General features: G+C 40.7%; 1 protein-coding gene across 1 annotated transcript in view; it reads left to right on the forward strand.

The window, feature by feature from the left end:
- TMEM132B (transmembrane protein 132B) overlaps positions 1–22,700 on the forward strand; it is a 206,118-nt gene that overhangs the window by 125,860 nt on the left and 57,558 nt on the right. The window contains exon 3 of the mRNA XM_089491063.1: positions 125–311. Within this exon, the coding sequence (XP_089347189.1) occupies positions 125–311 (187 nt within the window). The remainder of the gene's footprint in view (positions 1–124; positions 312–22,700) is intronic.

A 22,700-nucleotide genomic window follows, 5' to 3' on the forward strand; every position in this document is an offset into this window, starting at 1 on the left:
AGATGATTTATGCTTTGATCAGTGCTGTAAAGATGGAACATCCATGCTAATTCATTAGCAAAAGGATAGGCTGTTATTTACGTTTCTAAGCCTTTTGTTCAGACATTTTCTTGATTTCTTTTAGAGTCAACGATTCGTTGTATGAAATTCTACAAATGGACTTTGAAATGGACATCAGCAGTGGCTTGGCTGGAGCCCAGCAGATTACATGGCAGGTGGAATACCCAGAAGAAGATTCTGTCAGTGAACTAATGATCTCTGAAATCTTTGTCAGCCAAACAACATTTGCAGGGATTGTGCCTCTGGCCATGGTACAGTAAAACATTATTTTGCATGGCAGGTTACTAAAATAATAAGAATACATTTACAGGCTGTTTTATTTACACTTTTTCTTTTTAAACACATTTCTCATTGTGTGAATCTGCAATATTTACAAATGCACGCTACTTCCAGGCTCATGGATTTTTGTTTCTTGGGCCCTGACCATTCCATTCTATAAGTAGTGGTACATAAATAGTGTAAGTTGCCAGGATACAGTAAATGTTTTAATGGGTTTTATTCCCTTTGATCTGGCCATCACACCATCTCCGCTCATGTAGTAAACATTAGACTTGTGCATTCGTCTTCGGGCGAACATGAAACGAACACAAAGAGTAAAGAAGATAAGATAGCGGCGGTAAAACATACACGAAGACGAAGACACACAACACGAAGAATCTTTGTCTTCGTCTACTAATCTCCCTGGTCCCTTCCCCATCTAACTTACCTTATCTACGCAGCATCACAGGGGTTGACTGAAGCGGAAATCTGTAGGTTCGCCGTCAGGGGTTAAGGGGCCATCTTGGTCGCCTGCAGGGTCCTCCAATTGGTTGATGCCAGAGGAGGACCCTGCAGGCGACCAATAGGCTCACTCGCACAGCCTTTTTAACGCCTGATGGCAAACCTACGGGTTTCTGCTCCCGTTAACCCCTGCGATGCTGCGTAAATAACGGGAGCGGAAATCCGTAGGTTTGCCGTCAGGGGTTAACTTGGCCAGCAGAGACCACTGGTCTTCCTGCTCCAACAGTTAAAAGTCTGTACCAACGACCAATAAACTCGCTTGTACAGACCTTTAACTGTTGTAGCAGGGAGACCAGTGGTCTCTGCTGGCCAAGGTGCTGGGCCAGGATTTTAAAAGTCTGTACGAGCGACCCTATTGGTCGCCAGCAGGGGCTCATCTGGCAGCAACCAATTGGTTGATGCCAGAGGAGGACCCTGCAGGTGACCAATAGGCTCACTCGCACGGCCTTTTTAACTCCTGACAGCGAACCTACAGATTTCTGCACCCGTTAACCCCTGCAATGCGTAGATAACGGGAGCGGAAATCCGTAGGTTCGCAGTCAGGGTTAACTTGGCTGGCAGAGACCACTGGTCTCCCTGCTCCAACAGTTAAAAGTCTGTACGAACGACCAATAAAGTCGCTTGTACAGACCTTTAACTGTTGTAACAGGGAGACCAGTGGTCTCTGCTGGCCAAGTTGCTGGACCAGGATTTTAAGTCTGTACGAGCGACTCTATTGGTCGCCAGCAGGCGAAGACGAACATGAAGAGTTGGCCGGCACCCAAATCTAGTAAACACTAGTTTATTTGGAAGGCTGTGACCAGGCCTTAACGCTGCATAAATGGGGGGGCAATATGCTTATGTGATTGTGATGTGATTCAGTGGACAAGAGTGCTAAATCAACATATACTGACTGGTGTATATGTCAATTTTTTTCAAAGCTCACCTTTCCTAGTCCCTCTACTACTTTTACTAGCGTGGCTGGTCAATGCCTTAACCCCTCTAGATTGTAAACTCGTTTGAGCAGGGCCCTCCTCACCTGTTGTCTCTACTCATACTACTTGTTGTGTCATGTCCACCCATTTTCCAGCGCTATGGAATCCAATGTGAAGCACTCTGGTTGCTCTTTGCAGCCCCATAATTGTCATTGGGACTGCAGCATACAGGCACACATACTGACTGAACGCACAATGTCTAATCAGTCAAAAAGGTATTATGGAAGGAGCAGGGGTGAGCCTAGGGTTAGGGGTGTCTGGCATTAGATGCATTGATTGAGGATTGAGACTCTATAACATGCTAGGTAATTTGAGGCACAATCTTTTTTTAGCTACACAGCCTGTCGCTTTCTTATAATGTTTTTGGAGTGGAAAAGTGAAGTAAGAGGAGGTGATTACTGATATGGGCCTAAGTAACAGTGGACACCCTTACTGCCATCAAGCTTACCACAAAGTTGATTAGTATCTCTCTCTCTCTCTCTCCTCTCCCTCCAAGAAATAGACATTATTAAACATTTTAACTACCATCTGCAACATGCATTATGAGGGGCTTAGTTAGCTTCTCCAGGCAGAGTAGCTAGGCTGGCGATGCATAATGTATACTTAACGTGAAGAGATTTAATGAAAGTAATTCAATCGCAGTATACTGAATGAAACACCAAAAGTATTAGTAACTTTTCCCAGTTACTACTTGCTACTTTTGATTTTCAGTTTGCTGGTAAGGTTAGATCATATTTGTTCATTTTTGTTCAGGTGTGTTTAGGACAAGACAGAACAACCCTGTTTATGTGAAGTAGCATGTCTGATGATTGAGACTTTAGCTGTCCAGTTAGGCCACTTGGACACCGGACCACTGTTTGTGCAGTAAACTATACATTTCTAGATTTCCACGTAGGTGCAGCATAAGTTGCCAAACCCAGTGTATTTCTTCTGTGTAAAAATCCGAGTTACCCCAGTGTATTGTCCTACCTTATATTTTATGAGGAATATTATAACCTTCATTCTTAACTAACTAACTAGTTTGTTTTATGGTGTTCACATTGTCCAGAATACCCATAAGTTTGCATAGCTTCAAATGCCTTTTAAGTAATCAATAATAATACAATACTTTACAATATAATGAGTAATATGAATGATAATATAATCTGCTTAAAAAATCATTATATTCCAGTGTGGCATCATAAGTGCACGTTGCTTTGATGTCAGCGCTTGTTTTAGATTGTGTCTTCCAATGTAGCCTTTCCCTCCCTGGTGATTTAGTACATTATGGCTTGGCTAATTCTAGGTCCTTGAGTTAAATGAACTACATGAACCCAGTTCCTCTTTTGGCTGCTTCTAAAACTGGGAAATTCTCATTCATATTTAAAACAACTTCACTAATGAGTTCATGTAACATCTGAAAGGCAGATATTCATGATACAAAATTGGTGATCTGAAAGCAAATAGAAGAAATCACAGAGGTGGAAAGGACCCCAGGACACATATTCTTAAGTATAGTGTTTTATGTTGGCAGGTTGAGGAAACCTTTGAACATTTTACACATCTTGTACAGGTTCTTTTAGAACATACGTTTTAGGTTTTAGAAATATATGTGTAAGCTGAATACATACATAATTTTAAACCAGTCTAAAACATATAGCAATATCTGTTGGTACTGGAGAGCAATATTTTCTACTGCATAAGTTATTTCTTATAAACGGTTAGAATGTAACTTTTAACTGAAATAAAATAGTTACAGAAATTGTTTCAAAATTAGGGATTAATTGATATAAAGCAGGGGTGTCCAAGTTTTTTCTGCAGTGGGCCTCTTCACCAGAATTGTATACGTGCGCGGGCCGCACTCATTTTTCACTGTGAGAAAATACGGCCTTTAATAAAATATGCAGATTAAAATAAAGTAAATGACACAAAACCTTTACTTTTCCTCTCACTGATTTCTGGGCCTAGAAAGTTTCGTGACTACAAATTCAGGATTCTGGATAAGTAAAAATGAAATAGTTCTATTTATTTTAGCGATGCACTAAAATAAATAGTTCTATTTATTTTAGCGATGCACTAAAATGAAAATTCTGGACCAAAACCGAAAATTCATGGTTCGCTTAGCCGAAACGGAAAATGACCCCCCCCCCACCTTTAAAAATAATAAAAAAAATCCCACACTTTTAATAAAAGTACACACCAAAATTGTACAAAAAAATTATATACTACCATTAAATGCTGGAGCCTAGGCATGATGGGACTGTGACTGCTGTTAGCAGATTGCTGTTAGCAATCACAATCCTATCATCCCAAGTCAGCCAGTACATGCTGGTACAGGGTGCCTGTAAGTGCAGACCCCATACAGCTGGCAGCATCAATACACAAGGGGGGCAGTTAGCCAGGTTTCAGCATGTACTGGCTGACTTGGCATGATAGGAGTGTGATTCCCAACAGCAAACACACTCTTTTTATACCCAGACAACCAGTAAATGCTGGAACCTAGGCATGATGGGACTGTGATTGCTGTTAGCAGATTGCTGTTAGCAATCACACTCCTATCATCCCAAGTCAGCCAGTACATGCTGGTACAGGGTGGCTGTAAGTGCAGACCTCATACTGCTGGCAGCATCAATACACAAGGGGGCAGCTAACCAGGTTTCAGCATGTACTGGCTGACTTGGCATGATAGGAGTGTGATTGCTAACAGCAATCACAGTCCCATCATGCCTAGGTTCCAGCACTTACACACCCATGCTATCACACACAAATTCATTCATTCACAGATTCATTCCCTCAATCACGCATACTCATTCAAACACCCTCCCCCACCCCCTTAGCTGCACTACAGCGCTTGATGCCCCTTACAGACTTCAGCAGGGGGTGTGGCCACCCGCTTCCTCTGTGCAGTACAATAGACCCTCCCACAAGTAAGCAGCAGGGCTCTTGTGATCCTGGCTGCCGATCTCACGAGGGCCGCACCTCGAGGGCCGCATGTTGGACACCCCCTGATATAAAGGGTGAAGATAAAGGACCATTACTAATTAACTGAATATTAAAGGGTTTCATTTCCAGTTCCGTAACTTTTTATTTAAGTACACTTAAATATAGGCTGTTTCTGCTAATGTCTTAAATTGATGTAGTACATAGTCACCTATGCCTTTTAAATCGCTCTTGTATGTCCTTATAGCAAAATTAATTTTAAGCTTTTTTTATCCTTCCAGCCTATTTTCCTGTGCTCCTGTGGATGCTGCGTTTTTATTATTTTTACAATATGTTTGTTAAACATAGTTATGTCACGGTGATCACTGAGCTCCCAATGCAATGTATGTTAAAAAAAAAAACCCTTTAGACTTCATTGCCCCTCTATATAAGATCATCAATCTACCTATGATAGAAGTCCATGTTTATCTTCCAGTTATGGTCTGACCAAACCCTTTAGTATTTTGGTCCATTCAGAGTGAGTGGGTGCTGCCTTTAGAATTGTTATCGTAAAAGTGTTGCCACTTTTTGTAGACATATTGCACTATATATATATATATATATATATATATATATAATTTTTTTAATTTATTTTTTATTTTGTAATGTATCTTTGTGACTTTGAATATAAAGGTGCCATTCATTTATTAAATGCAATTTAGGTGTATTGAGTGCATAAGTGATTTGCTTCCCGTTACATTTCTTGTAAAATGGCAAAGCAGTATCACACCCAGCTGGGTTACGCATGGTTGGTTGGAAGGAAGTCAGCGATGCAGCATTTTCTCCACAGGTTGGAGTCCAGGCTGTCAATCTCCCTGCAACAAAGTCAGAACCTACCAGTACGTCATAAAGGGCCTCTTGGCACAACTTTTATGGATGCACTTGCGTAAACAGGTTAATGTTCCTTTTTTCTTGTTTAGTTTAAGCTAATATACCCGGGTAACAATAAAAACTCCAATGGCATTTACTGAAATGTTTGCCACACAGCATGTTGCTGCCTTTCCCTAGACAAATCTGCTTCCCCTGGATAGTCTTCGAATGTCTCTATTTTTCATTTCTCAGGGTTTTCCTTGACATTGTATTTCTTATTTAATAGAACTCAAAATTTACATGCTTGCCATGCTGATGTTACTAATGGATAAATTGTTGATTTCAGAACAGCACTAAAGTAAACATTAATGCAAAGGCTGTAATCATTATTACATACCTTCCAACATTTCAAAATGTGAAAGAAGGACACTTTTTTTTTTAAATCTCGCAGAACTCACCAATACACGCAATTGCACTTTAAAATGTCTCGCTTGCATCGCCACTTAAAACACGCTTCGTTTTTGTCAGCACAGTCATGCATATTAAAAATAACCAACACATTGAATTGAATTCCCATAAGGCTCAGCCAGACTTCCATGATGCTGGCTGAGCATCATGGGAAGTGCAGCAACAGTAAAGCTGCAGATGCTAGCTGTGAAGTAAAATTCTTATGATTCTCAGCTAGCTAGGTGTCCGTCGTAATGCTGGCTGGGCATCATTGGAAGAGTAGTCCACAGCAGCAGAGATTTTTTTTAATTAAAAAAGGCTCCCTCCCAGGACCCCTACACACTTCCTTTACAACACCTGCCCATAAACACACATATACACATACACTGCCTTTACACACACACTTGTGCATAAACACACATATACACATACACTCTGCCTCCAAAAATGCCTTATACCCCTATATGCCTCTCTGACGTATAGGGCGTTAAAAAGCATATCATGGGACAGAATGACATATAGGGGGGTATAAGGCATTTCTGGAGGCAGAGTGGCATAAAGGGAGTTGAAAGGCATATCATGGGGAACTCTGCCTCCAGAAAAGCATTATGCTCCCCCATATAACCCCCCCGACTTACCAGTTCTTCTGACTCCCTGGTGTCTGGTGCGGGCAATGGGTGGAGGCCGGCGTTTATGAAATTAAAGGGGCTGACGTGCACGCACCGCACCACACGATGGCCGTGCCTCAGCACTTCGTCCCACGTCTTAAAAGGGGTGGGACGAAGAGCTGAGGCACAGCCATTGGGTGGTGCGGTGCGTGCACGCCAGCCCCTTTAATTTCATTAGGCGCCAGCTGCCGGAAGAGGCTGTCAATCCCGCTGGCGCTGTTTTGAATGTTGGACCGGACGGTCCACCGTGAAATTTTCAGGTATCTCGGTGGGCAAGTCCGGCCCTGGCCTCACCCTTCCTCTGCCCCTGCAAAGCGGGACACAGAAGGGATAGACGGGAAGGCGGGACCTTGTACCTTATTTACCTGATCCTTGCACCATACCTGGCCTGTCAGACTACCTACTTTGTGTTCCAAACCCAGCTTGCCCAACTATCCATTCTGTGTTATACCTGGCATCCAGTGCCACCTACACTCTGTACCTACTAGACCTGACTCAGATGATCCCAGCAGTGTGGTGGCTCAGTTAAAGTGCCCGCTTATCTAGGGGCTCTAGGTGCTTCAGGGCAAAAAACTTCTCTGGTGTGTGTTCCTGGATGACTCGTGACAGCATCTATGCACATTTCAGTTATGTAGGGAACAAGGTTTAGCTTAGCAGACCACTCAACAGTTATGTTTTCACAGGACAGCCCCAATTAGCTACACCACAGTTCCAAAGTGGGGACCATGTGTCATTAGGGAGGTCCTTTGATCTCATCTGACTGGCAGAAGGAGATATCAAATGAATGGACATCTGTAATGTTGTAGCACAGATCACTATCGCAGGTCCAAATCATGTCACCATGCGGCCCTCAAAAGCATGGCGCCGCAAGGCAACTATCCTGGTAAGGCCCATCCATTGTACCGTGGCACTTTCTTGATTAGGACAATTGAAAAATTAGTGAGGTTGGACTGATTTTGAAGGTCTCACATGTTCAACAAAACTATACATTTATTTTTTTAATTTTCCAAATAAGGAAATGGACTACTGCACTTCCATGGACTACAACTCCCATTGCCCTTAGCCATAATGGGTGTGATGGGTGTAGTAGCTCTCTCTCAAACACTCAGTATGTGCCCAAGAGGAGTTTAACATAAATATATTAACCTTTTCAATGGCAGATTAAATCTATTAAATATATACAAGAGTTGAATAAGTCAAATAAAAAAACACATTTTACTGAGGTTTTGATATTCCTGAGATAAGGCTCAGATAAGTAAATATACTGAAAGCGGCAAGACACTCGATAGTGTTACATTTGCAGCAAGCAGTTCAATTTAATGACATATATTTTAAGATTGGTTTAACTAAACTGAACTTGATGTCTTGTAAATGCAACTTTGATCCATCAGCAGTTGTGCTCTGTGAAGTGAATTGCTTACTTATGATTATGAATTAAGCTTTCTGATTTTCTAAATAGTCTAGTTTTAAGACAGGTCAATGGATCTGGACCCTTTTTAAATGAAAACTATTGTGGCTAAATATTTGGTGTAGTGATAGGTGAAGTACAAATCATATGAGGGAACCCACAATCAAAACAGGGGAAAACTGAGGAAAAAATGAAATTGAGGCATTAAAGGCCAAAAAAAATTGCAGCGTCAATAATTGGTATTAATAAACTTGCTTGCAAGTAATACTTTTAAATGATTTGATGTTTTTTTTTTCTTAAAAGAAATATAGTGTCCCAAGTGTAGGAAATAAAACTGGATAAAAGAGAGGTCAATCTTCACCTGAAATTGTAGGAGTATACAGAAGTATACCTTTCATTTAAAGTCAAGTAATTTAAAAAGACACAAAACCCCCTGCAACTTTCATAAAATACAGTCTCAATCAATACTGTTGAACCATTCTTTGCTTTGAAACAATAATAACAGGAAAAGTGTCCATTACTTTTCTGGTAGATGTATGGTTTTTGTGCTTGGGGCACCACACAGTAATATTATTGGAAGCTACTTTTGTGCTTAGCCAAAGGGAACATATCTATGTATAAGGGGTTGAAACAATGTTTTCCATCATACATTTTACGGATTCTTACCACCAAATAAAGGGCAATTGCAGCACTGAGAAGAGCAAATATAATTGGGGAGTGGGACACAAAGCAAGAGATCCAGCTAATATCTCAAGGGATTAAAGATGTTTATTCACCAAGACTTGAAATATAATATTTATAGATATTCTCCCTGATTTTTCAGAGAGTAAGGATTTGTATTCCCAAGAGAGATCCATTTTATTCTAATGACCCACTGATGTTAACAAAGCCGAACTGATACACATTCAGATATGTTTTCTAGATTTAGCTACACTGACCATTCTCAGACTCACTAATTCACACTCATACTGACCACTCTTTGGCGCACTAATAAAAACTCAAACCCACTGACCGCTTTCAACTACACCAACATAAACGCAAACACAAACAAGCCTCATAATGCTAAATGTTACACCACCTAAGATCTCTGGTCAAACCTTATATAGATTACTGTGTACAGTTTTGGAGACCCTATCCCCACAAGGATATATACACGTAAATAAAGAGAGTTCGTAGAAAGGCTACTAAAATGGTGACTGATTTACAGGTGAAAAAGTCTAAAGGGATCTTAATATTTATAGCTTAGAAGAAGGGGGTGTGATAAGAGCATGTAAATACATACAGGTATTAAAGTACAGGAAGAATGTTTCAAAGGAGGACAAATGTTAGGATTAGAGGTCATAGTCTAAAACTCGAGTTGTGGTAGAAAAGTCTCACAGCAGGGTAAAGGTCAATACAATGAGAGAATGTAAACATGCATGTGATAGGCATATGCTTATGCCTATCACAGTGAGGTTCAGTTGGCCCCGTAGGCACAAGAGAGTGAGGAGGTCCACGTCTTTACTCACATTTTCACTTGGAGTGGGCTCCAAGAGATCTCAGAAGGAGACCCCATTGACGAGCCCCATGCATGGTTCTGTGCGGAGTGTTTTTTTTGTATAGTGTTACTTTTTGACCGCAATAGTTTAGGCATGAGGATCAACATTTCTGACACAAGATTTGTACACAAATGGATCTCTCCCTTAGGAAATGACATGCTCCCTTCTTAAGTTTCTCCAGTGTCTCCTTTGCCCTTGATGAATCCCTTGCATATCTGCTCACTCTGTGTATTTTACAAAGTTCTCTACCTTTGAAATGCATCCAACTGTTTAAAAATTCAAAGTCAGATGGTGCCTTACAGAAATATCTTTTTGCTTGTCTCTTTTAGATCAATTTTGACCCCAATCTTGACCTTACAAAGCCATTCTGCATTACTTATGGGAACGTTCCCAAACTAGAAAATTGCAGTCACTTGTATTTATGAATTCCTCTGTGCCTATTACTCAATGAAACGGTGTAATGCTACTGCTGCTTTAAGAAAAAATGGATGTACTAAAAATGTATTTCCTGGCCATCCAAATTACATTGAAATATTCATTTAACAATACTAAAGGAATGCCAAATCAAGAGGAAATGGCAAAAACATGTGCTGCTATTTTAGGCAATTATGTTATTTTCAAATGGAAATGCAATGACGCATTGGAACTTTTTCAAACCATCATCTACCCTTATGCTGTATACAGTGTACTGTGTATAGTATTTACTAGAAAAGAAGTGCATTGAAAACCCCAAATCATTCACTTAATTCTAACAAAAGATCTTTTGAGATCTTTATTCACCATGCAGCACCTTCAATGCAGACCTTCAGCAGAAGTCTAAGCTTTAATCTTTCAACCTCTAATTGCACCAATTAGAAATGTGTAAAATATATTATAATTTCTAGTATATTCTGCTGCTATGTACTTTGGTACAGGGGAGTAACTAGAAACTACTGCGCCCCAGTGTCAAAATTGCCCCAGGGCTCACCCACTTCACCAAGCACTATGTCCCACAGTGCCACCTTTGCAGCCAAACAACTTGTGAGTACCATCTTGGCCCTCAAATAGCTTGTGAGTGTTGCCTTTGCCCCAAGTGAATTTTCAGCGCAAACACATCCATGCTCACACACAAACATTTACACTTGTTTAGTTTACCTAACTCCATCAAAGGTACAGCGAACCCAACAGAAAATTACCTGCAATCTGTGCAATTTTGTGTAGAGGTTCCTGATCCTGCCAACCTATGTGTCATCATTTAAGTACAATATGGGTTCTGTTAGAAGTAGATATAGTAACCTATAGTAAGTAAGCCAGTGTTTAATTTAAGCGTTATAGCTCCATTATAAATAATTAACCAATACCTATACAATGACCAAAGGACCTTCTTACTACAGTGACGGAATAGAACTAAATTACTGCCTTAAAGCGACTGCAGTCATTTAAAAAAATGAACATGTTTTGAACAGTTACTCTATGCAAGTCAGTTGGCAAAATAATAAAGGTATTTTTCTCAAATGCTCATAATATGATCTTATGAAATGAGGGGTGTACTTAGAGTATTTGGCACCAGGGGCAGATCAGATATTTGGCACTCCCCCAAAAAATTTAAAAACGCCCACAAAATAATGTAATGTTTGCAAGAACAGATTTGTCTGCTTTCTGCTGGCATTTTTCCTCCCTCTCTGGACCCCCAGGACTTGCTTACTTGTTCCCTGGTGATCTGGTGGGGTGTTTTCACAAGGAGGCCCACATTAACATGCCACAGTCCAGCTAGCTATCAGTGCAACGCTGAGCACCGGAGCATGATGTCACCAGCAGCATCAACACAGACTTGCCACACAGACGGAGCTCAGTGCTCCGCAGCAGACTCGCACAGACCTATGAGTTAGCGGCACAGTGGCAGGACTGGAGGTCTCAAGGGTGGATCCAGAGCCTGATCTCGAGAGAGGCCCTTTCAGATATTTTTCCAGCACAACGTGTTTGCAGTCTTAACATTGTTAATTAGAAAGTAATGAAAGGCCGTTTTGTATGAAACAAAACACTTTTTTAAATTGCGTTTTGATTTGAAGAGAAATGCCACAAATTATAAGATTAAAAACAATGTTTTCAAAAGCATTGTATTTTCTTTTTTAAAACACTTGTAGCTTTTCCATCATATATTTCAGACAGCTACAAATTAGGTGTTTGTATATGTCTTAGCTCTATTTTCTAGCTCGCTTTATCATACTGTCTATGGGAAACAATAGAATGATCCAATATTAATTACCCAGTCTGACTCTGTGAGTAATTAATGTCTATGGAGGAAGGACTTCATTAGCATTTCATAAAGCACCAGCTCAGTGCAGTGTTTCACAATGCAAAATCACCCAAAATACCACAACTGACAACAATGGCAGCCGTCAGGTCTTATGGAATAAGATGACATAAAAACCAAAAATAGATAAATAGATAATGTTTTAAAGAGGGTAGTATTAAGCACCTCAAGATGTATGTATGCCATATGCACTTTATATAGAATTGCAGTGGCAGGGCCCATCTTTATAATTAAATGTGTGATTTACTGTTAAAGTCTTGTAATATAACTATACAATATTGTTCTCTATATGTTACATTGTAGATGCTCAACCCTTTCAGCAGCATATAATAGAATGTATGAATTATAATGAAGATGGACTTACATGTGTTCACACAGCAATAAGATACATTTAGGATTACAAACTATTGAGCACTTAACTATGATAAGTACACACTTCAACCTTTGTATTGTCTCCATCAGCCCCTTCGGGCCCTAACATGTGCTGTTAGCCTTGTTCCTACCAACTACTGCTGGGTCCATACCAACACTTGCTGGGTATACACCAACCCCTGCCAAGCCCCCACCCAGCCCCTGCCATGCTCCCCACAGCCCTTACTGTTTCAATTTAGCCCTTGCCATATCCCCATTAGCTCCTGCCATGTCCCCACCAGTCCCAACCTGGGACAAAAGGCAATTCTTTTCCAACAACAAAACTTTGTGTGTAACCCTTTCTACTCAGTTTCATCCTGTGCGACCTGGTCTTTGTTTAAATCCATTGCTAGCTGCAACATACACACACAAGCACAGCTAATAGAATGCATCAATGATAATTAATTGCACAGCTAATAATTGGACATCAACCAATAATAGTGAATATCGCATTAACAATTTAGATGTAACAACATGCTTTTTTTTGTAGAAAGCAAATATCTACTCTTAAAATGAAGCATATTAGTATATCAGTAGACCAAAGGTTGCTGTATAGCCAAGTTAATACTTAGTTAACCATTAAAAAGTCTACATATATGTGCATAGTGGCATGCAGAAACTATCCACGCTATCCACCTCCTACACAACCTCTCAGTACAGTTGCAAATTGTGCAACACTTACTGTGATGTTGCTGGCATACACAACTCAGAGTGGGATGAATGGGTTAAGTGTTCCTACTAATGTGGCTTATTCTATTAACTGCATATGTACAAAGATGTAAAGAAACACAATCATTTTAATTATAGTCTAAGTCAGGTAAAAGTCAGCCAAGAAAATGCTTCATAATCATGTGCTGATTGTATTATTCTGAAAATGGTACATTTTTTATGAATAATTCATAGGCAGCCAGAGGTGTTGGCTTGAAGGAGACAGTTGTGGCATCTGGAGGGATTTCATGGAAGCGTATGTGACATGACAATTTTTAAATGGTCTATCGATACTATTAATATTTATAATACACCACACAAAACAGCTATTGTCTGACACATCCATCAAAGAGTATTTTGTCAGGTTGGTATCAGATCCCTTTGCTCTGCTAGAAGATAACATGCTGAATGACAGTTGGAAGAGTTTGTATAAAGACTTTTATGTTTTGGCTTCTTTCTCAGATATATCAGTCGAATTTACAGTATTGTCTATTGTTAGAAAAGAATCTTCCCGAAACTAAAATAAATGTGCTTTGTCAGTTGGCAGGAAGGATATTTGATTGCTTGAATAGCAGGCCTTGATTAAAGTCCATTGCAAAGAGCAAAATGTCATTATTTCAACATTATGCTTTATTGTTTCCAGTGATGAAATGTTATTACTTAAAAAGTAGCAAACACATCAAAATGCAATGTGGTTTGAGTAAAAATTGAACTGATGTCAGTATAGAAGAATATCATTAACAGTAAAAGTGTCAGGCACCACCCTACTCAGCCTGTATTAAGTAGTAATTCTTTACTCTCCTGTTCTCCTGCAACCACTAGTGGCCACCCTTCCCTCTCTGGAGCACCCAGAACAAATTACTTAGGTCAGCTGAGCTTTGTTAACTGGTGGAGCCCTCCTTTTCAGTCAGGGGCTTTCCATTACAGTGTTAGTAACCTATTGCTGTGGCTCTGTACCTGGTCCTGAATTGTTCATGGCATCCTGCTTTTGATCTTCGGCATCTGACCCGGCTTGATATTAACCACTCTCCTGCCGTCCACCCTGCCCATGGGCTTCTCTGCCGTCCGCCCTGCCTGTGGGCTTCTCTGCCGTCCGCCCTACCAGTGGCCTTTCCTGCCGTCCGCCCTACCAGTGGCCTTTCCTGCCGTCCGCCCTACCAGTGGGCTTTTTTGCCATCCACCCATCTTAAGTTTTTAATCTTCATAAATAAATATGTATTAGTCAATAGATAATTGACACACAAATTTAGATTTATATATATATGTGGGAAGAATTAATATAATTCAAAGAGGGTATACTTTCTTTTTCACATGACTGATGGTCATTATATATATATAAAACATTTAAAAGTTTGGTGTCACTTAGAAATGTCCTTGTTTTTTTGTTTTTGTTTTTTTTAAAGCACATTTTGTCCATTAAAATAACATGAAATGGATAAGAAATACAGTGTAGACTCTTTGTTGGCTACCATCACTCCTGTGTTTCAATGGCAGGTTTTGTTGATCATTAGAAAACCTTTTTTCAATTATGTTAGCACACTTAAGAAAATGCAAAGAGCAAATAGAAGAAAAAATCTAAATCAAATAATATATAAAATATATAATATTTTGTTTTACCCCCCTTTTGCCTCTTTGCATCAATTATTCTAGCTACAATTGCACACAGTTTTTTAAAGAAGATCTGCAGGTAGATTGTTCCAAATATCTTGGAGAACTAACCACAGTTCTTCTGTGGTTTTAGGCAGCCTCAGTTGCTTCTCTCTCTTCTTTTAATCCCAGGCAGATGCGATGATGTTGAAGTCAGGGCTCTGTGAGGGCCATACTATCACTTCAAGGATTCTTAATTACTTTGGCTGCATGTTTGGGGTCATCGTGCTGCAGAATATATTTGGGGCCAGTCAGATACCTCCCTGATGGTACTGCATGATGAATAAGTATCAGCCTGTGGTTCTAAACATTGAGAAGACCAAATCTCCAACTCCATTTGTGGAAGTGTCATGTCAAACTTATAAGAAATCTCCACCATGCTTCATTGTTGCCTGTAAGCATCCTTTCATGTGCTGCTCTTCAGCCCTTTGGAGAACTAACTGCCTTCTGCTGCAGCCAAATATTAAAAAAAAGAATCACCAGTCAATAGCAATTCTAAATTCTGCATTCCAGTTCATGGCTTTGTTGAGTTGCTTGGCCTTGTTTCCACATCAGGGTTATTGCTTTTTGCCCACAAGTCTTCCAGGAAGACCACTTCTGACCAGACTTCTCTGAGCGTTAAATAGGTGTAGCAGGTTGCCACTGTTTTATCAGGGCATTGTCTGTTTCTTTATGCTTCTTAAAATGAGCTTAGACAGAACATCTAGAAACCACTCTCTGCCTTGAAATTTCTGCATGGGACAGTCCTTGCTAATCCTGTGCTCTGTTTTACCATGGTATATGACATTTGATATTAAATTGTCTTCAGCAACCTCAGCTTGTTAGTGAGTTTGGCTGATCCTCACCCAGTTTAATTTCTCCTACACAGCTATTTCTGTTTCAGTTAATGATTGTGTTTTAACCTACATATTAAATTGGAGATCATTAGCACCTGTTTGGTAAAATTGTTTAGTCATACATCTAACTATATGCTACAAAATCCATGATTTTGTGCATGTGTAAGTAGAAAAATTGATGCTGTTTTGAAGGCAAAGGGTGGTCATACCAAATATTGACCTGGATTTTTTTCTGTTCGCTCACTTTGCATTTTATTAAATGATAAAAGTGAATAATTAGTACTGTATATATACACTATATGGATAAAAGTATTGGGGCACCTGACCATTAGACCAACAGGGACTTTTATGACATTGCATTCTAAATACGTATACGTTAATATGTAGATGGCCCCACTTTGCAGCCATAACAGCTTCCACCCTTCTTGGAAGGTTTTCCAGAAGATTTAGGAGCATTTCAATATGAATTTTTGGTTATTTAACCAGTAGAGCATTTTTGTTCGAAGAGAAAGCCTGGCTCATAATCTCCATTCCATTTCATCCCATGAACCTCAATGAGGTCAGGGCCCATCAATTTTCTTCACACCAAACTAATCCATGTCTTTATAGACCTTGATTTGTGCACTGGGATTACATTTCTACTGCTCCAGAGTCCAATGACAGTGTGCTGTACACAGGGCCGGCCCAAGGCAAAATGCCGCCTGGGGCGAATTTTAAAATGCCGCCCCCCCCTTTTTTTTACCCTTCCTCTCCCTCCGTCCCTGCCGCCCCCCCATTATCTACCCCCCCATATTATCTACCCTTCCTCCCCCCCCTTGTACTAACCTTTCAGCAGTCCTGCGGCGAATCTCCCTGTTCAGTCTCGGTGCCGGCTTGTAATGCTGAGCGCCGGAAATCTTCCGGCACTCAGCATTACAAGCCGGCACCGAGACCGAACAGGAAGACTCGCCGCAGAGGAGAGAGAGAGGAACGCCGAGCGGGTACTGACAGCTTGGTAAGCGAAAACCACTCGGCACCCTCTTTCGCTTTAGAAAGAAAAAAAAAAAAAAAGGGCTTGGGGCGGCGAAGTGCCGCCTCTTCAAAAGTGCCGCCTGGAGCGGCTGCCCCACTCGGCTCCATTGTCGGGCCGGCCCTGGCTGTACACCCCCCAAGATGATGCTTGGTATTGTGCATAGTGGTCTTCAGCCTGTGTGCAGCTGCTTAGCCATGGAAACCCATTTCATGAAGCTTGTGCCGATGTTGCTTCCAGAGCCAGTTAGGAACCCTGTAGTGAATGATGCTACATAGGACAGATCATTTTTTTGCACTACGCTCTTCAGCACTTGGAAGTCCTGCTCTATGAATGTGCGTGGTGTACTGCTTTGTAGCTGAGCTGTTGCTACCACTAGACATTTCCACTTACAATAGCACTGATTACATTAATAGCACATATAGTTGACCCGGGCAGATCTGGCAGGGCAGAAATTTCACGAACTAGCAAAGGTGGCATCCTATGACTGTGCCCAGTTTAAAGTCACTGAGCTCTTCAGTACAACTCATTCTACTGCCAATGTTTGTCTATAGAGATGGGTGCCTATGTCCTTGATTTTATTTACCTGTAATGGTTGTAGCTGAAACCCATAAATAATCCCAATACTTTTGTCCATATGGAGGACATTCAAAATGTTTCCACACTTTTATTAACTCTATTTATTTAAAAACAAATTACATCACTTTTATACATAGTCACCTTCGTTTGTGATGCAATTTTCCCTATGTCTTACCAACTTTTTAATGCCATCAGCAAAAAATGTTTTTGGTTGAAAGTGTAGCCACTAATGCCAAACACTGCTTTCACATCGTGATGGATGCTTCCACTCGGGCTAGTAATGGTGACATTTCATCACCAGTGACTATCACCTTCTTCATCTGTGTCGGAAACAAGCGCTTGCACTTATGATCCTCTGTCAGCTACTTAGGCACCCACCTGGCACAGACTTTACGGAACTTAAGGCTGTCATGAATCAGGGCATAGGCAGATCCAACACTCACATTCAGCTTTCCTGCAACCTCTTCAAGTGAGCATTCATAAGTTTCCAGCCATCTTCACCCCAGGGGGAAAACTCTTATACTAAACTGCAAGGGCAGCTGGCTTGCCAGACCGAACTAGTCACATGACACACTAAGACACGACCGATTACTACTCCTCCCGCCTTTACTGTTTCCAACAAAAATATTAAAGTGCGGAAACCTTTCGAATGTCCCTTGTATGTATATATGTGTGTATGTGTGTGTGCATATATATATATATATATATATATATATACATACATACACACCGTATTGGCTTGATTATAAGACGACCCCCAGTTATGCACATCTGCCCCACGGATTGCTATTCTACCCCAGATATGGCTTATACTCCCCTATTTGCCAATCTATCCCCCGATGCCTTTTGCCCCCCTATTTATGACTCTGCCCCCCCAGATATGCCTTATTCCCTCCTATTTGCCAATTTGCCCCCCCTATATGCCCCCCTACTTACAACAGACAACCTCTGGAGGTTGTCTGCGCACATCACACAGATGTTCACCTGCTGCCAGAGAGGAGGATCCAGGTCCCCTGCAGAGATCCGGGGGATCCCCCTCTCTGGCAGCCGGTGAACATCTGAGATTCACGTAGACAACTTCCGCTGCTGCCTGCCAGTACTTCCGTCGGGGCTTCTATGATGGAGCATCGGAAGGTCATGTGACACCAGCGCTCCGTCATAGAAGCCCCGGAGGAAGTGCCAGCAGCAGTGGAGGTTGTCTGCGGCATCGCACAGACGTCCACCAGCTGCCAGAGAGGATGATCCAGGTCCCCTGCAGCGCTGCAGGGGATCTGGATCTTAGTCTTGTAGCCAGACCTCTATTTGAGGCCTGATTATAAGACGACCTTGAATATAAGACGAGGGGTATTTTCAGAGCATTTATAATCAAGCGTGTATGTGTGTATATATATATATATTTTTTTTTATATATATATATATATATATACGATAAGGCGGTGACATTACATTGTTTGTGAGAAGCGCCCAGCGAAGTTATGATGTCACCCAGGTAACGTACATGGAGTGTTAAGTGACTTTGCAGCTCTTTTTTTGTCTGGGAGTCTGTAATGATTTCATGTCTCCTTGATAAGTATGCAATATGTAGTATTGGTATGGTGGTTTATCGAGCTTAGATTTCACTGAAAAAGCACCAACCTTTTGGAATCTATACACTGTTTTTAATTTTTCATGTTTTTTTAAGGAGATATTTTTTTTGCTGAACATATTGCATTTCTAGCAATTCTGAAAGTTTGTGTTTACAAAATCAATAAAATAAAGTTTGTGTTACAAATATTTATTTTCCCCTTTTCCATTCAGACCCTTGTTATTTCGACTATTTGAGTAATGTGACGTTTGTTTCCCCCTAACAGAAGATTTATATATATATATATATAATGTGAACTAGTCTCATGAACTAGCTATTATTATAAGAGGCGAGAAATTAAATGTAGGGTAGTGTTATCAAGGTATAAATTGGATGAAATAGTGTCCGAGAAAGAAGTAAATCAGAACCCAGTGAGAAAAGTCTGTAAATTTATGACGAATGTCTTTGATACAAGGTTCATTAGGTGACAAATGACATTTAACAAAGGAAAGGTTATCCAGTGGGGCAAAGGGAGTGAAATCAATCACAGAAAGGCTGGTAAAAGGCTCCTGCAGGTTGATCATTGACAGATAAATGATTTGCTGGTGGGTTCCTAAAAGGAATGCTTCATTTGATTTAAAGAGCACCAGAAAGCGATGGAAGAACCCAGATATGAGGCCGTAAAAAATCTAGTTTAACTCTTATTTATTAAGATACTTGTGGAGATTCTATGGATTGTTTTCATAAGCAAATCATTCCCTTAAACTAATGTATTTAGTAGGCCTTCTTTGTAAATTAATTAAGTTAGGGAAAGTATATCCAGTAAAAGTTTAAAATCTATGTAACACATAAATGAAGGCATTGCTACATGGCTTCCTTGAAAGTAGTCATGTATGTCATCACTGCTATTCAAGCTTTTCAGCCTGGTAGAATTAAACTCTATCTCTTTAAAGATGCCTTCTGTCTACCCCTTCATGACTATTTTTTTGTTGTCCAGAGAAATGATCAGTTCATATGACCCACTCTGCCTTCATATTTCATAACTACAATCTGTTCCTACCCATTGTCAACCTTTTATATTGTGCTCCACATTGAAGCCCAGGACAAACCTGATAACCATGGGCTTGCTCCTTCACCTGAAAAATGTGGAATTACAAGAAAATCACACAAAAAAAAATCCCTTTTGCAGTGTGCTCAACACACCTAAATAAGAGCTGCCCAAGGGCTGAAAATCAGTATTCTTTATATTTGAAAGTTTCTGCGTGGTGGTGGGGATTTCTCTCAAAGGGGTGACCATTCACTGAGCCTGGTACTTAACGACACTTAAAGTCGCACACATACATCTCAGCCACACACCACTTTGACCCATCAGCCATATTTACCACTTAGAGTGACTCACACATACCATTCTCCGTTAAACCAACAGATATGAAAAAGTGCAATTGAGTGAAATATTGAACAATAAAAAATGTATCCATTAAGAAACAAAGCAAAAAAAAACATGTAAAGCTTCATAGGGCACATCTACAGTCGATTAGTAATACCTATTAATTGTGTTTTCAAATACCTGTGGGCATCAGTGGTAAGTCTTCTACATTTAATATCTCATTTAACCCAGTAGTGTTAAATGAGATATAAGTGGTCACTGATGTTCACTTATACTGATTTACCCCTCCAGCCTATGGAAGTTGGTAACCAAATTGCACTTATAGTTACTTTATTTAACACAAATCAGAAAGTATGAGAAACATAATTTAGAAAAACTTTTTTTCAGATCAGTAACTAATGATGTGACTTAAAATGCTGTATGTAAAAGTTCAATTCAGAATTGGAAGGCCTGTTACTTCATTTGACAGGTTTATTTTGCAATATACGACAAGCCTTCTCTAATCTGGCAGTAGCATCTGTATATTGTGTTTGCCATGTAATCATTCTAATGAGCGAGTGACAAGAATGCAAAATGCAGAAAGCCATTTTACTCCTAATGAGTTGAGTAGATGTTGTGCACTTGATTAAGAAAGTGATGCTCTTCCATAGATGCTTTACAAAAGTGTGCATAATTTTATAGGGAAAGCCAAAACATGCTGCTCCTCTCATATTCAAATTGATTTTGGCTGAATAAAATATTAAATCAAGAACAGAATAACAACGCATTAACATGCAATGCAGTTTTTAAAGTTGGGTGCACGGTAGAATACGGAGTGGCAGCGGAGTTTAGCATAAATATTAAAATTACAAAAAAAAATGATTGATTATCCTTATGCACTGACCTACAGAAAAGGTATTTAACTCTTGTGAGGCATTGTATGGATTAATGCCTCCTTAGACATTAAAGACTAAGGTGAGGTATTCAATTTTTTCTTCAATGCAGGCAGATTAGCAAATTATTTTAGTCTTACTTGTGAAGTGTTTAATACAACCAAGGGCAGTTCTAGCTTGTTAGGGGTGATATAATAATAATAAATAGGGAGGCAATTTCCCTATTGGTGGGTGCTAGCAATTAATGCTAGCAACCCACCACAATCTATACCCCCCAACCTGCAAAATTTCCATCCCCTACCACAGTGATGGGCAACCTTTTTGGCGTGGTGTGTCAAAAATCGGCAAAAAATCGAGCATAACTCGCGTGGTGTGTCACTTCGACAAAAAACATGCACCTCTGCCCCCAGGCTTGCCACTCTGCCCCCCTGATATGCCTTCTAACCCCCTATATGCCACTCTGCCATATAGGGGGTTAAAAGGCATATCATGGGACAGAGTGGCATATAGGGGGGTATAAGGCATTTCTGGAGGCAGAGTGGCATATAGGGGGACACACTTGCATACACACACATGCCGATTTTTTTTGTTTTTAACAAATACAAAAAACATTATACAGTACAAAAAATACATTATTTTACTCACCTTCTACTTCTCTTGACTTCCTGGTAGCTGCACACTGTTCTCCTCTATGCTGACAGGATGCCACTGACCTGACATCCGGTGCTGCAGCAGTCTGAGTGCGAGGGGGCGGAGCTTCCACCTCACGCTGCTCCCATCACTATGCAGCCATCAGACTGCTGGGAATGTAATCTAAACGGCCGGTGCGTGCTGATGCCGCCGGCCGGAGCTACTTTAACACTTTTTTTTTTATTTATATGGTAAGCTGGATCGGCTTGCCATATAAAGTAAAAAAAAAGTATTGAAGCAGAGGCGGCCGGCGGCATCAGCACGCATCGGCCGTTCAGATTACATTCCCAGCAATCTGATGACCGCATAGTGATGGGAGCAGCGTGAGGGGTGAAAGGTCAGTGCGAGGGGGCGGAGCTTTCACCCCTCACACTGCTCCTATCACTAGACGGCCATCGCACACGGCTGCTGGGTGCACAGATTCTTTCATCCTCGGCGGCCGTGCAGGAGCCGAGGATGAATCGCATGAAATCCTGCGCGTCACCCCAAATGTCCCCGCGTGTCAGCACTGACACGCGTGTCATAGGTTCGCCATCACTGCCCTACCATCATCACTCCATATTGCATCACAATCATCTCCTTCTATCTTCATGCCTCCTAACATAACTTCTCATTAACTCAATACCCACCCAGCATTATTTCCCCATCATCTTCATACTCTTCCATTTAGCACACCTCCTTCATATTTATGTAGTCTTGTTTCTCCCCATCCCCGCCCCCTCCCCCCCCCCCGTTCCTCGGCCTCTGAATCTGGCAGTCTTTGTTGCGACCCTTTGCTCACTCTGTAAAGTTTTATGGAAACACTCTAGGCAGTGTAGACCATGAAAATGTAATTCCTTGTTTCTCTAAATATTTTCTGGTGATCCCAGTTGGACCCCGTCACCCCAAAGAGTTTTTAAGACCTGAAGGACTTTCAAGATGATCCTGAGGATTATGCAATGAGTGTTATAAATAAGAATTCTTAAGGATATGTTTGTGTGTGTGATAGAATGAGCGGTAACAGAAAGTAACAGTTTCTTAAATAGGATTAAATAGGATTTCATTTTACATTGAAACTGTTC

Source organism: Sceloporus occidentalis, unplaced genomic scaffold, assembly GCF_023333645.1.
Source record: "Sceloporus occidentalis isolate IW3139 unplaced genomic scaffold, rSceOcc1.0.p SCAF_48, whole genome shotgun sequence".
Classification (NCBI taxonomy): Eukaryota; Metazoa; Chordata; class Lepidosauria; order Squamata; family Phrynosomatidae; genus Sceloporus; species Sceloporus occidentalis.